General features: G+C 53.4%; 1 protein-coding gene across 4 annotated transcripts in view; it reads right to left on the reverse strand.

Moving 5' to 3' along the window:
• The window catches only part of KSR1 (kinase suppressor of ras 1), a 159688-nt gene that overhangs the window by 35037 nt on the left and 109348 nt on the right, over nt 1–15303 (reverse strand). For all 4 annotated transcript variants that reach the window (XM_042916262.1, XM_042916261.1, XM_042916260.1 and 1 more), the window contains exons 3-6: nt 10018–10165; nt 5127–5586; nt 2968–2972; nt 250–310 (exon numbers count right to left, since the gene is read on the reverse strand). In XM_042916262.1, coding sequence (XP_042772196.1) covers nt 250–310; nt 2968–2972; nt 5127–5586; nt 10018–10165 — 674 coding nt within the window. The remainder of the gene's footprint in view (nt 1–249; nt 311–2967; nt 2973–5126; nt 5587–10017; nt 10166–15303) is intronic.

The raw sequence follows: 15303 nt of genomic DNA on the forward strand, positions 1-15303 counted from the left end.
ATGGAGGGGTCGGGGAGGACCCACAAGTCTATATGACCGCTGGTGACAGGCAGGGCTTCCAGGTGGGTGCAGGGCTATGTTCACAGAGGTGATGGACAGACCAGAGGCAAAGAGTCCCCGAGAAACAGGGATCAGGACAGACCGCCCCCCCCCGCCCCGCAATGAGGAGCAACCCTTAGTGGGGGCACTGGTACATGCAGGTCTCAGCCCAGCTGTGCCCCATCCCTATTCCAGACTGGCTGGACCTACCTGTGAGTCACCGACAGCCCGATGTCCCTTCGTACCATCTGTGGGGATCCGTACGGGAGATCTGCAGGGAAAGAGGCCAGGTTGAGCAGGCTGAGGAAGCTTGTGCCTGGGACCTTCTAGATCAGAGATCACAGGCCGGGTGGGTGCGGGGACTCACTGAATAGTAGATAAATGTTTCCCTGAACGTTCAAAACAAGGACAGGCCAGGTAGACCAGGGCAGCGTGGTTACCCTCATGCCCGGCCTTCTTCTCCTACGAACGTTGCTGCCTGGCCCCCACAGATGGTTCAGAAACCACCGCCGTGTGGCTTCTGGCTGCAGTGGAAGGCAGGCTTGAAGGGAGGGCTGCAGGCAGAGCAAAGCTGAGGACAGAAGTCTCCGCCTACACCCAGTCCCACAAGAATCTACAGGTCACTGGCTTGCAAGGGCTTACTTCTGGTCACTTCCCTTAGTGGGTAGGAGCTGTGCAGCCCTTGGCAGAGGATTTGAGACTGGTTAGCTATACAGCACATCTGGTACCCTTCCAGCCAGAAGCACCTGGAGACTTCTGCTCTGAGGACCACCAGTGCCTGATCTTGGCGGGTAGAGCAAGGACGACGTGGAGTTTTACCATGCTCCCAGGTGGCCCAGCCCCACCAGCCGCTGGGGAAGTCTCAGGCAACGAGCCCTGAGATGAGCATTCTGTCTGCCTTCCCACGGGGCACCCTGGGCTCTCCCTGTCCTAATCCTGGGCTTCCCCATCAGAATAGCATCCTTCCAGTGTTTACAGCATTACAGGTTGGGCATCAAGGAGCAGCAGGAAGCAACCACTCCATCCACAGGCAGCCCATGTGTCCCACTGCCCTCCTGCCCCTCCTCCACCAGTGCACCCCCTCTCCTCCCCTCCCCCACTCCCTCCCGCTTCTGCCCCCCTCCACCTGTGCACCCCCTCCCCTCCCCCACCCCCTCCTGCTTCTGTCCCCCCTCCACCTGTGCACCCCCCTCCTGCCCCTCCTCCACCTGTGCACCCCTTCCCCTCCCCCCTCCCGCTTCTGCCCCTCCTAAGCGCTGCCTATCTCCTCCTGGGGGTGGTTCTCAGAGACCATGGATGGGCTTCAGGGGTTCTGGGAATCCTCTGGGCTGGTAAGCAGAACTTTGTGGGCTTTTCCCTGGAAAGAAGGTCTAAACTTTTATCCAGTTATCAACAGGAACCATACCCCAGAAAGGTCAGGAACATGGCGCTTGAGGGATCTCTAGCTGTCTCCTGTCCTTAGAGTCAGCAACATCCCTGCACCCCCTGTCCCCATGTGCTGGCCCGGCACACACCTCCTCCTCCCACACCAAGGGGAGTTTGATCAGGACCAAAAAGCCCTTTCCTGCTCCCTGATGATTCAGGAACCCACCATCACACCCCTCAGGGCTCTCTCTGGCACACCTGCCCTGGGGCTGACTTGTCCCAACTCCCTTCTGGGACCCCCTTCACTGTGAGCAGCCAAGGCCATCAAAGCATATGGGTCTAACAGGGGTTAGGCCGCCAACCTAAGAGAAACAGACTATGGAAAAATGAGATTTCAACCATGTATCTCTGAACACAACCCATGACCGACTTGTAATGAGCTGCGGTCGTAGGATAGGAGGGAGGGGAGACAGCACACAAGCTAGGCATCGACCGCCCCTGATCCAGACAAAATACTTACCCTGAACACCCTGCTCTGCCTCTGGCAAGCTGGGCAGGCAGTCTCCCTGCCGCGGTCCCTGCACTACAACAGCAGCCAGGAGGATGACAGGACCAGGCTGCCCTAGGGATGCAGGGGCTGGATTCTCCTCCACGGTTCCGGGAGGGGCCCTGAAGTCTGCACCTGTGCCCTGGGGAAGGGGCCTCACTCCTTGCTCACCCCATGCCTCCCTGGTGGTCCCGCGGCCAGCTTCATCTTGGTGTAGCTGTGGCCTGCTACCCCTGCCTCATCGCTAAGGCCCTGCTGACAGCTTCATCACTCTGCTTCGCCAGGACGAAAGTAAGCTGCTATTTTGCTCAGGCAAGACCCAGACGTCTCTGCATTTCCACTGCGCCAAGTAAAAGACTCCGGAGGCATGGCTGGTGCCCTCTGCTCTGACTCAGGAGAGAAGCCCTACAGCACAGCCATGTGCAAGGACCTGCTCCCACCCTGCAGGTGGAGGGGCAGGAAAAACGATCTGGGGCTGCCCGGGCTTCTTCCTCCCCTCCCAAAGGGGCATTTCTATCCGCACCCCCCAATCTCTCGGGGCTGCATTCAGAGCCAAGCCACATTATTGCCCCTGGGGTTATTCCTCTCCCAAAGTGGGGGGGTCCCCTGACATCAGCTGGGTTCTGAGGACGGCTAACATCCACTGGCTACCAGACAGATGGAGTGTCCCTCTGGGCTACCAAAGCGGCTCAGCAGACAAGGCTCCCTGCCAGAGGTCACCTGTGGGGATGGCAGGGTACAGATGGGGCCTGAGGAGGAAGTGCCCACAGCCCATGGCAACGTCAAGGTCCCTGCTTCGCAGAGAGCAGCTCCTGGCTGGGCTGAGACCACCTTGTGACATCCTAAGGCCACCTGTCCTAGAACTATTTCCTGGGGTGGTTCCCAGCACCTCTGCTTCTGGGTGGTGGAAAGGCTGACTGGACTGAGAGAGGGTCAAAGAAATCCACCCCTGACGGGGACAGCAGCACAAACACGACTCCCGGGTGGCAGAGGGGACGAAAATGAATCACTCTTACCAAACCTGCAGGAGACAAAAAAGAGAAAAAGTGGGATGATGTCACCGTGCCGGCTCAGTGTGTTCCCCAGAACGTCACTCACCAGGAGGGAGCGGGCAACGTCCTCAGGTAAGGACATTGAGCCCCTGGGGCATGGGGCCAGACTATGGGCACGGTTCCTCGATGGGAAGGGCTAGAAGTGCCCTCCCTGGGCCCCCCTGTGGGCACAGAAGTTACTCCTGGGCTCCCACGCTGCACGCTCTTGTCTATCAGCTTATCTACGCCTCGCCAGCCCCGCAGCACCGTATGGTGTGCTCCGTTTCACAACTGAGGAAACAGGCTCACGGTCTCTGAGATCACCTCCCGCCAGTGGGGACACCCCGGGTGTCCAGAGCCCTGCAGGGAGGGGTGCTCAGGGTCAAGGCAGGAGAAGGGGAAGTGGCTGGAGTAGGAGGGCGAGGAGAACAGAAAGGGGTCCCCAAGGAGGGCCAGGTGGAACGTGTCCTGAGCAAGCTCGTCCCGGGGGCTGCCGCTGGCCCAGCGACAAAGAAAGCTGGGGAAGACGCAGGCCACCCGGGCCGCCCTCTGGGCTTCGCTGAGCGTCCACAGTGCTAGTTCTAGTGGCCCTGTGTGGACTCGACTCAGAATCCCAGGGTGACGCCCAGCTCACCGGCTATGGGATGTGAGTGGCGCCATCTGCCTGAGGCTCCGTTCTGTGCCCAGAGCCCTCCGGATGCTCCTCTCAGGGGAAAATGAGACACAGATGCACTGGGTTTACCCACCGAGATGCCCTCTGATGACCCACTTCCGTGTGTCCGCATGGTAATCATACTGGGCTCTTTGGGAGAAGAGGATCCAGAAGGGGCGGAAGGCTGCAGTCCCTTCTGGGGAGGGGGCAGGGGACCAGGCCCCAGCAGGATGGGCTGACCGGGGGTGTCTGGGTGGGTCACAGCATGCATTCTTCTCCTTGGGTGACATACTCAAAACCATCAGAGATGTCCGGGGCCCATCCCATTAAGGGACCCAAGACAGCCTTCACTGGACAGGGGGAGCTGGCCCACCCAAGACCAGAAAAGGAGAGCACATGTCAGGAAAAAAAGCCTGGACTCAGAGGTACGGGAAGGTAGGAGGCACCCAGAGAAAGCTCCCTCCTTCCCTTCTGCCCCGCCCACAAGGGTACACTGACAAGGGCAATTTTTGTAATAGCCAAACTGACAATGACCTGAAGGTCGTCCTTCAGGAGGGGAGGAGTTAAACTATACAATGAAATGATACGAAAAAGTTAAAAAGATGAGGTAGCTTGAATAACTATAGGTATACACAAAAGCGATAACCTGGTTAGCTCTGAAAGGGGAATGGGGGTGGCCAAGGAAAAATGGTGGGGTAACTTCACACTGTCTACCCTACAGTGACAAACAACATGTGCTACAAAGTGTCTGCATCTTGGACCACGTGACACTTAGTACCTATTTAAGCATATAAATTAAGAAAATGTTTTACAGAAAGAGTAAAGTACTTTAAGATGTGGGAACATGACATTCTCAAAGATAACAAGTTAAAAAAAAACTAGGTTATAGAACAGAGCACATAGTATTTGATAATCATCAGAGATTTCAGCCAGATATTCTAGTTCTCTCCATCTGGGCACATGGGAGAATTGACATTGCTTGGTTGCTTTGTTTGAGTAGGGTCACAAATGGTGAGTGGAACTTGTAGGAAAAGAGCATTTAACTGTTAGTGTTTAACGTGTAAAATTCTTTCTTCCTCTGCCCTAGTGGAACGTTCCTGACAATGACCCAGAAAGTGGCTGTTCTGTCAGCCTGGGATCTAGAATGAGGCCAACCCATGATGGACAGGTAGCATAAGCAAGAAAGAAATCTTTGTTGTTTTAAGATGTACAGAGCTAGGGGCTATTTGTTACCGCAGCATAACCCGGTCTATCCTGACTGATACATGGCACCGTGTGTGTGTGTGTGTGTGTGTGTGTGTGTGTCCGTCCATATCCAGAAGGAACCTAGCAGGATTCAGTCCCCACTGTTAACGTAGCCCGGAGAGTGGACTTTGCACGCTTCCATGTTGACTTTATTTGTCCTTTTAAAATAAAGCCTGTGTTACCTTTGTAACAAGAAAGCCGTAGGCAGAACTGGCAAACTGAGCCCCAGCCTGGCAGGAACACTCACCTCATTGGGGAGACCTCGTCAATGCGGTTCCCCAGCTGAGACTCATGGGACTTGCTCCGGGTGAGCGTGGGGAAGCTGGGCAGCAGCTGAAAGACCTTGCGGCTGGGCGGGGGCGGCGTCCGCGGTGGCTTCAGCTTGGTGTGCCTTCGCAGCTGGGGCGTGGTCGGCGGGGTGATGAAGCTGTGCAGGGCGCGAGGGGTCAGCCGGCCGCTGGCGTGCAGGGGGATACAGGTGTCCGCGAGGCCCTCGCAGGGGCCTGGGGTCGGGGAGTCCGAGGTGGGCAGAGCCGACACGGAGACGGAGCGTGGGCCCTGGGCACCGCTGCCCATTCTGCCCAGCTGGGTGCTCCCTGGGGGCCAGGGCGGGCCGGCTGGCGGGAGGGTGTCCGCGGAAGGCCCCGAGCCACTTTCCCGCCGGGCGTCCAATGAACTCCAGCCTGAGTCATCTTTGTGCTCCCCTCCTGTGGGCCAAGAAGTCGAGTCACAGATGACTGGAGCTAGAGAGATTTACAGGTGAGGTGGCCGGGGCCCAGAGAGAGTAACACCTTGTCCAATGCTGCACAGTTCCTTACCAGAAGGCTTCAGCTACCAGCCTTCGTAAAGGCCTTCTCATGCACACGTGTCATTGCCCGTGTTATCTGTGACTCCAGGGCACCAGCACAGATGTCACTGTCCCCATTTTATAGAGGGGAAATGAGGCCCAGAGAGAGAATGGCTTGTCCAGGGTTCTTGCTGGCCAGTCTGTGGGGAGTAAGCCAGGACACCCAACCCAAAAATGGGTGACCTCAGAGAGGGAAGTGGTAACTGATCTTTAAGAGTCAGGAAGGGTAAGCTGGGATGTGGGAAAGGGATAACTCCATGTCAAGTAAATTCAGGGGCGCCTGGGTGGCTTAGTTGATTAAGCGTCCAATTTCGGCTCAGGTCATGATGTCACAGTCCGTGAGTTCGAGCCCTGAGTTGGGCCCTATGCTGACAGCTCAGAACCCGGAGTCTGGTTCACATTCTGTGTCTCCCTCTCTCTCTGCCCCTCCATAGCTCACACTCTGTCTCTCTCTCAAAAATAAAATACTAAACATCAAAAAATTTTTTAAAGAAAAAAAAATTCCAACATCAGGAAAGGGGTGTCCCAACCTTCAATAGTAATCTTCCCTGGGAATTTGCTGGGAAAGAGATCCAATGAGGAAAGGGTCAATAGCCACTTCTTTCTGAGAGGCTGTCCTTTTGGCCGCCCACACAGTTGGCCCCGGAGACCTTGGGGCTCTGTGCAGTTCCAGCTCAATGGCACAGTCTGTCTGTTCGTTCAAGCACATGCTGGACGTCAAGGCATGAAAAAGACATTCACTGTGCTTGAAGGGTCCAAAGAGGGGGACAGCAGTGTGCTGAGACAGAGCTGTCTGGGCACTGAGGGAATATGAGGAGGAGAACCCTAAACAGCCCGGAGGGCTTCCCAGAGGAGGAGGAGGAGCCTGGGCTGAGCCAGCTAGAGAAGAAGGTGAAGCAGGTGTACTGGGCAGAGGGAACAGCACGTGCAAAGGCAGGGAACACACGGCACCTTCTGGGAACTACAGAGTTCCCTGTGCCTTGAGAGGTCAGGACAAGCCAGGGAGAAGCAAGAGATGAGGTCGGAGGGTCAGTCCCCCCCGGGGCCAGCTCAGGAGGGGTCTCGGAGGGCTCGCTAAGGACTCTAAGTTTGTGCTTACAGGGGATGAGGAGACTCCAGAGGGTTGGGGGCAGAGAGAAAGGAGCCCATGAAATCAGACACCCTGCTGCGGGGAAGGAAAAGACACCTGCCTCCATGAGTGGAAAGTACAGGAAGGCAGATTTTGACTCCAGACAAAATGAACTTCCAAACTGGAGTTATTCTACTTTGTGCTTTGTACCCTGACTCAGGCAGGGCCACGTGAGGCCGCGGAGATTCAGAGAGGCCACACGCACTGCCGAGGTCAGGCAGCCCTCGGTCCCGACCGCAGCACTAGGCCTCCTCCCACGAGGCCGTCCATTCTGAATAACCTACAAATCCGGCCCAGCCTTGCGAGGTAAAGAGCTCTCGGTCATCAGAGGTGCCCAAGCCCACGCGGCCATTTATCTGGCACGGTGGAGAGAAGCGACCTTCGAGACTGTCAGGGTTTCTTATACATTCCCTTCGTCTTCAAGGACCCTTCCTCCTACCTCACTACATGGTGACTTTCTCTTCATGAATCAACTCGGCAGAGTGAGATACTCGGCCTGTGTGCTCCTTGTGTTTGCTCCCGGAGAACCGTAGTCAGGACTTACACTGTAACTTACACAGTGGCCTACGGGAGGCGCTGGCATGCCTGTCACTGAAGGGATGAAAAAATGGCCAAGTCCGCCACCCAAGGAAACAAGCCCCAAATTCTTCAGTTTGCCATTTTTTAAATAATTTTTTTTTTAACTTTTTAACTTATTTTTTGAGAGAGAGCGGGAGCGGGGTAGGGGCAGAGAGAGGGAGACAGAGGATCCGAAGTGGGCCCTGCACAGACTGGCTGAGAACAGCAAGCCTGATGCGGGGCTGGAACTCAGAGACCGCAAGATCATGACCGGAGCCGAAGTCTGATGTTCAACTGACTGAGCCACCCAGACATCACCGCCCTTTTTCTTTTTTTTAATGTGAAAGAGAGAGGGGGTGGGGGGAGAGGAACAGAGGAAAAGAAAGAGAGAATCTTAAGCAGGCTGCATGCTCGGCATGGAGCCCGACATGGGGCTTGATCCCATGACCCTGGGATCATGACCTGAGCCGCAAGTAAGAGTTGGATGCTCAACTGACTAAGCCATCCAGGTAGTCCTAATTTACCCATTTTTAATCACCGCTGCTTTGGGCCAGCTCAGGGATGGCAAATGGGTCTTGATATGCATGCCAACGCCGGTTAACCAGCAGCGGCTCTTGAGAAGGACTCTCTGGCACAGAGAACCATCCTTCACTCACCTTTCTTAAGACCAGTGACCACAAGGCAAGTGGCTTCAACATTTTCTAGGACTCCTCAAGCCTAATACTGAAAAGAACACTAATATATGCCAGGCTCTGGTCTAAGCACTCGACCTTAACTCAGTTCCTCCTCACAACGCTATGAGAGAATGTTGTTATTACCTCGATTGTACAGATGAGGAAACTGAGGCACGGTGGGGTTAAGAAACAGACCAAGGTCCCACGGATTCCAAGAGTGCTGAGCCCAGGCAGGCAGAATCCACAGTCCACCTTTATGGCAGCTAGACTGCTCTAGGTGCAATCAAGACTGATCGCATGATCTGAGACACTGGGCAATCGTGGTATCCACCTAGGCCCCAGAAGATTCCCTGGAGGTTTGGCCACCACTGGGCAGACCCACTGGGGTGAGGTGTGGCCAGGACCCTCTTGGGGACGTACGGGTACCACAGCTGAAACCAGACGAGAAGGACACGGAAAAGACCCCCTCCTCCCCATAGGCCTCCTCCAGGGCATGGTAGAAAAAGCACCCTCTGAGGAAGAAACCCGAGTTCGAAGCCCAGCCCTGCCGCGTGCCAGCTGTGGGACCCTGGACAATTCACCCAATGCTTCCGAGGGTCTAGCTACAATAGGCACTTACCACCACCGCTGAGAAGGGTGTCGCCACACACACGTCAAGTGCCTGACTTAATAAATTTAATGCCTGATGAGTCAGTGGTCTCCCTATCTTGGCACCCAGGACGGGCAGACAGGAACCTTCCTAATACAAATGGGTCACCATCCCTCAACGGCTGGTGCCTCCACAGTTCTTTACCATTTGGGCACAGGGAGGGAAGGCTGACGAGTCACCCCACGGTCCCAGCTTAGGTACCAAGTTGTTCTACATTTCCGCAAAGCGGAAACAACCCTGCTGCCAACAAAGACTGAGGCTGGAATTCTGGCTCTGCCACCGACTGCTGTGTGTCCGTGGCTAAGCCTTTGCCTTCTCTGGGCTCAGTCCCCTCTGTGAGTGGGGACGCGAACGCAGGCTACGTCTCTCTCACGTTTATTCTTTGGCACGTGCTGGGAGGCCTGGTACGTGGAGGTCTTCTCAACCGAGCGAAGCTCTCCACGCTAGGCTCTGTGTCAGAGGAGGACTCGGTATAATGGGGCCGAGACAGAAATCAAGCCCAATCCCCTCTGGGGGGAAAAGAAAAATCAAGCAGAATATAAACTTCAGTACCGTCCTTGAGCCTCAGGGAGCCAGAAATAAGACAGGTGGCTCCGACAATTAGAAACGGGGCTAATTCCATTCATTAGGCTCACTTTAAAGCCTTACTGGTGTGGTAGTGAGCATGTTAAATCACAGTGTTTGAAGTTGTTTCCAAGGCAAGATTTAGAAAGCCCGCAAATAACTCTCAAGGAACTCATCGTAATACCAGGATTACCCACTTTGCCTGGAGTGGCCACGTCTACACTCACAGCTGAAACACCATAGTTTCTCTCATCTGAGCACACAGCCCCGCAGCCAATGGGGGCAGGAGAAGGCAGGGGGCAGGCTGGGGGTGAGCTCGGGGTGCCGAGGGGGCTGGAATGCAGGGAGCCACTGGGGGTTCCGAGCCCAACAGACGTGCTCAGAAGAGGGAAAATCGCACAGGGCTCACCCAGTGGACCAGTGTGGGGTCTCTAACGATGTGCAAAAGCTTCCCTGGGTTCATACTAGGCTGAGCAGGAGGGATGCAAACCCTCTATCGCAGGTCAGGCCAAGCACACACTCTCTGTCTGGCTTTTCCAAGTTGCCTCAGAAACCCTGGGCCACGCTTGCCCCACCCCCATCACTGGCCTCAGCAAAGGCAGGGGCCCCAGGGAACCAGGACAGGCCTGGGGAGGGAAGGCTGGCGTTCAAGCCCAGGCAGAGGGACAGGGAGCCGACGGGGCTGGCCTTAGCACCGGGGAGGCCGGTCCTACCTACCCAGACCTGTCACTTTCCGCAGGCAGGCGAGGGCGTACTGCAGGCGGCCACACTCCTCGGCGTTGGCCCCGTAGCGCCGCAGCGTCTCCTTCACCTTGACCTCGTTCATGTCCAGCAGGGCATCCAGTGTGAGCTCGTTGAGGATCTCCTGAGAAAGCACAGAAAAGACCGGCAGAGAGCCGGTGAGCAGTCAGGCCAGCCCTGGAGCCCTCTTCATCCTCCCCGTGGCCAGGGCTGGGCTCCCCTGCTGAGTGGCAGGGGCCAGGTGCTGGCGGGTCCGCCTCCCAGAAGCCTCCACTTGTCAGAGGACACGGGCAGCCAGCTCTTACCCCCACCCCCAGGGCTACCAGAGACAGCAGCTGAGGTAGACCAAAAGCTTCAGGGCCAGGGTGGGGGAAGGAAGAAAAAAACCCAGAAAAGTTACGATGAGGGCATGGTGCCTGCCTGTTTCTTTTTATTTCTCTGCACAGAAGAATGATGAATCATGACAACTTTTTAGAATGATAAGAACTTCAGATAAAGAAGGCCCTTTACAATTCTGCTAATCTGAATTAGACAAGACAGATTTCAAATGAAATTGGCTTAACAAGAGAAGGATGAAAAAGAATTAACCCTCACCAAGCACTGTGTAGGCACTTACTACCCTTGCCTTATTTCTCAGTCAAAACCTTTCAAGGGTTCAAGGTGGCAGAGAGGAAGGGACAGGCCCAAGTGTGAAAAGGGCTCCATGCAGACTTTGACAATGGATGGCCAGGTGACAAGGGACGCAGGGGGCCTCTGGGACAGAGAGTAGCCCCTGGCCGACCAGCAAGGAAAAGGGAGCCTCAGACCTATAGCTGTAAGGAACTGGCTTCTGCCAGTAACCTGAATGCACGTGGACGTGGCTTCTTACTGAAGCTTCCAGGTAAGAGGCCAGCCTTGCTAACACCTTGACTTTCTTGGCCCGGTGACCCCAAGCAGGAAAGCTAGCTGAGCCCGCCTGAACACAGCCATCCAGTCTTCCTCCTACACAACTGTGAGCTAATAAATTGGGGATGCTTGTGGTTATTTGCTCTGCGGCAACAGAAAACTAATACAGAGAGTGAATATTTGAATCAAGGCCTGACTTCAAAGCTTGTGCTCTTTCTCCTCATCAAGGAGGAAGGAACCCCCTCCGGCACTGATTGCTTTGAGCCAGATGTGATACCAAGCCTGGAGCAGACACACAGAAGGATGGGACAGATCTCTGGCCTCAAATGGCTCGCAGGTGACCGACATAAAAACAAGTCACTACAATGGCCTAGCATAGAGAAAGCTCAAAGAGCTACCGAACGGGGTGGGGGGAAGGGAGCTCGCAGCTCTTCCCCTTTCCCTTCCCCTTCTTCTTCTTTGGCCCCTTTCTACAGTTTCCAGATTTTCTATGTATCAGGGAAGGCCAGACATCCCACATCAAATGATTCATATAAAACCCGCAGCTCTTGAGAACCTAAGATGATTATCACTGATTTTGGCAAGCTGTGTAATTTTCTTTTAAAAGAGTAATGGTTATTGGGGCACCTGGGTGGCTCAATTGGTTAAGTGTCCAACTCTTGATTTCGGCTCAGGTCTCATGGCTCATGAACTGTGAGATCAAACCCCAGGTCAGGCTCTGTGCTGTCAGCTTGGGATTCTCACTCTCTCTAAATAAATAAATAAACTTAAATAAACTTAAATAAGTAGATAAATAAATAAGTAAATAAATAAATAAAAGAGTAAGGTTATTGTCAATTCATGCTGCTGTAAATCTTAGACTTAGGTGTCAAAACTGAATCTGATGGGGGCGCCTGGGTGGCTCAGTCGGGTGAGTGACCGACTTCGGCTCAGGTCATGATCTCACGGTTTGTGAGTTCGAACCCCGTGTCGGGCTCTGTGCTGACAGCTCAGAGCCTGGAGCCTGCTTCTGATTCTGTCTCCCTCTCTCTCTGCCCCTCCCCCACTCATACTCTGTGTCTCAGAAATAAACATTAAAAAAAATTTTTTTTTAAAAACGGACTCTGACGAAGGTACAGTCTGTGAGTCGTTACAGCAATGGTTTGGGGGCTTTGTAATGCTGGTGGTGGGGGCCACAGCTGAGGCCTGGGGTCTGGCCATATCCTCCCCATCCCCACCGTTGTGTCTTGTCTGCATATTCTTCAATCTCCACGGTTGTAGACAAGACTTTGACAGCTGTTTAGAATGATTCACATCAAAATTTAGAAAAACAGACATACACGAAAAAGCACCAAACCGCTCGTCATCGGCTGGGCAAACCCTTGCTTGTCAGAAATCCTTCCAGATGATAAAACTAGAGCCTCACAGGAAACTGCTGATAAGAACAGCACAGACAGCAGGCTGGGGAGATAAAGGGCCCCCGGAGAAGCAGCTTTTGTTCAATCGTGTCTCCCTCCTCCGGCCTCAGGGACACTCTTCAACAAAATGCAGTTTTGACCTCTTTTCCCCTCATTTTACCATGAAAAGCAATTTGGCAATATTGTCAAGAACGAATCAAAGTGACGTGGACATTTACACAACCGCACAAAACAACGCAAGGTCTTTCCCTGGAGCGTCCTCAGTTCTCACGAAACGCGCATCTTCCCAAGGCTGTGATGACTCAGCAGTTCTCAAGTGGGATTCCTAAACAAGCCTAGAAGCCCAATCCCAGACCTAACTGTCCCGCAAATGAGGATTTCCTTCATTTCTTTCTTTCTTTCTACTCCTCTCCTCCCCCCACACACCAAGTTTCCAGCTCCCAAACACAGTAAGTGCATTTATTATTACGGACCATCTACCAGTACGATGCGCCCAGTGCTTTGTGTAGGATCTCCAGTCTGGACAAATCAGCGAGGGTCATGCTGTCAAGTGCACCTTCCCTGAGCCTCAGAGACCATTAATGAGTGGCCGGCCAGAACTGAAACCTAGATGGCTGGATCCCAGGGCTCCCTCAACTCTTCCCTGCTGTCATTCCCGAACCTGGCAAAGCCTTGGGATGCCACGACTACCTCGACGGGGTGGGGGGGATTAATAATTTTTTTCAAAGTAAATTAAAGGAATTAATTTCTACCTGTTTTCTGAAAAGCAAACTACACGGTGAAATGGAAACTCTTTGTTTTCTATCAAGTGAAGTAACCCCCTAGAAAAGAGAAAAGAATATGTTCAAATCCATTCCCTTAAGAAAAAAAAAAAAAAATGGGTGGGGGTACTGGGATAGAAGGGTCCGTCCAGGATCGCACTTAAATTGGAGCTGCCCCTGCCTCTCCCAGTGATGAGGGGGCATAAGGCAGGCTGAGGGCCAGATACAAGCTAGCACAGACCCCCTCCAAGGTGGGATGTGTGAGATACTCCTCAGGTACTGCTGGCTGCCCAAGGGCGAATGAAAGGAGACAAACGGTTAACTGATAGAGACTACAGTCATGTGGGCCAGGAGTCTCCATCAGTGTGCAAATATCTTAGTAAATTACAAGAAAAAGGCAACCTTATCAGTAGCCTTATCTCCAGAAACCCGTAGACTCAGTTTCCTGGAGCCCCAACATCCCCCTTCCATAGTGATGCGGGGAACACAGGCGAGAAGGAAATAGCAGGTAAAATTAAATTTCCTAACCTGCTGCCCATTGACAAACACTTGAGGCAAATACAGGGTAGAACATTTCTCCAGGAACACCCTGACCGTCCTAACGTTAATGTCTTACTACAGGGAAAACAACCTTAGCTAGACAACAGCAAGGCCTCAGGCATCTTAGGAGTCCTTTTTAGTGTACCCAAGTCCCTCTGGAGATCTCCCTTTTGATGTTACTTTCCCCAACTTCATACTATATAAGGAGCCACTCTTTACAACCCCAGAGCAGCTCCTTCCTGCCCACGGGTCCTGTCCCCGTGCTTTATTTAATAAAATCACCTTTTTGCACCAAAGAGGTCTTCAAAAAATTCTTTCTTGGCCGTTGGCTCTGGACCCCACGAACCCCCCACCACCCCAAAACTTCATCACCAGGACAAGCATGGCTTTCCAGAGGTGTGAACTATGTACGTCCTTCCGCGAAATGAGAATGCCAGCATGCATCAGCGTCATTTCTGACCGCTCCTTCCATTCCCCCTAATGATGAGGGAGCGTGGGGCAAGCTGAGGGCAAAATACAGGCTGGCGTGCATGCACACACGCACACACACTCCAGGTGGAATGTTCCTTGGACACTCCTGGCTACCCAAGAACAAAGCAAAGGGGTTTCAGTGCTTGCCACGGTAATGTGGGCAACCAAGGCAAATGAAAATTAAATTCCCCTACTGCCTACAGCCCACTGACAAGTCCTTGAAAATGGTAACCACCCTCTAGGAGCTCAGCTGCCTCGATGATGACACTTTGCTGGGGGCCAAAGGGAAATTGAGTTTAACATTATCCCAACTTCAAGGATCCTGTAAGTCTGCTTCCTTTATCTCAACTGCCCCAAGATCTATGCTGGCAATCATGCTCCCAGCTTACTGGCCCCAATATCCATCTGAAGGATCTCATGACTGAGGCTTTATTAAACTGTGATAAATGGTGTTTCCCTAGCAACAGCTAGCCCCTCAGGGTCCTAGAAACCTTGCTTCCAAAATTCCTTGGAGACTTACTCTATCCCCGACCCCTTCCCAACCTGAAGGTATATAATGAGGACCCCAGCGCAACTCTTTTTGCCCATGGGTCCAGTCCCCGTGCTTTAATAAAGTCAGCTTTTTGCACCAAGACATCTTCAAGAATTCTTTCTTGGCCATCGGCTCCGGACCACCCCATCATCACCCCAAAACTTCACCTAACCCATCCTCCCTGCAGGGCTGGATCACTGGAGAGAGGGACCACGCCGCTCTACCTAAAAGCTGCCGTTAACGAAGCGAGCCACCAGTCAGCAAATCACCTGGCAGAGTAAGGGTCTCAAATACACAAGCCTCAGGGCCAGGCCTTGGGAAGAAATGAGACCAGTGGGGCTGTGGCCCTTTTGATCTATCTTTTAACGGAGACAGAAGTAGTAGAAACACTTCTCTCCTTTACTGGACAACAAGAAATCCGACAGCAGCAAGGTCCAAGCTAACTGGAAACCTACCCTCTGCTTTCACTCAGTGCAGGGGTGTGAGGGGAGGCTAGGGGAGGGTTGCCAGATCTTACTCTGAAGAAATCTGGAGTTTTTTCTTTTTTTATTTAAAAAAAAATTTTTTTTAACATGTATTTATTTTTGAGACACAGAGACAGAATGTGAGTTGGGGAGGGACAGAGAGAGAGGGAGACACAAAATCCGAAGCAGGCTCCAGGCTCTGAGCTGTCAGC

This window comes from Panthera leo, chromosome E1 (assembly GCF_018350215.1).
Source record: "Panthera leo isolate Ple1 chromosome E1, P.leo_Ple1_pat1.1, whole genome shotgun sequence".
Taxonomy (NCBI): Eukaryota; Metazoa; Chordata; class Mammalia; order Carnivora; family Felidae; genus Panthera; species Panthera leo.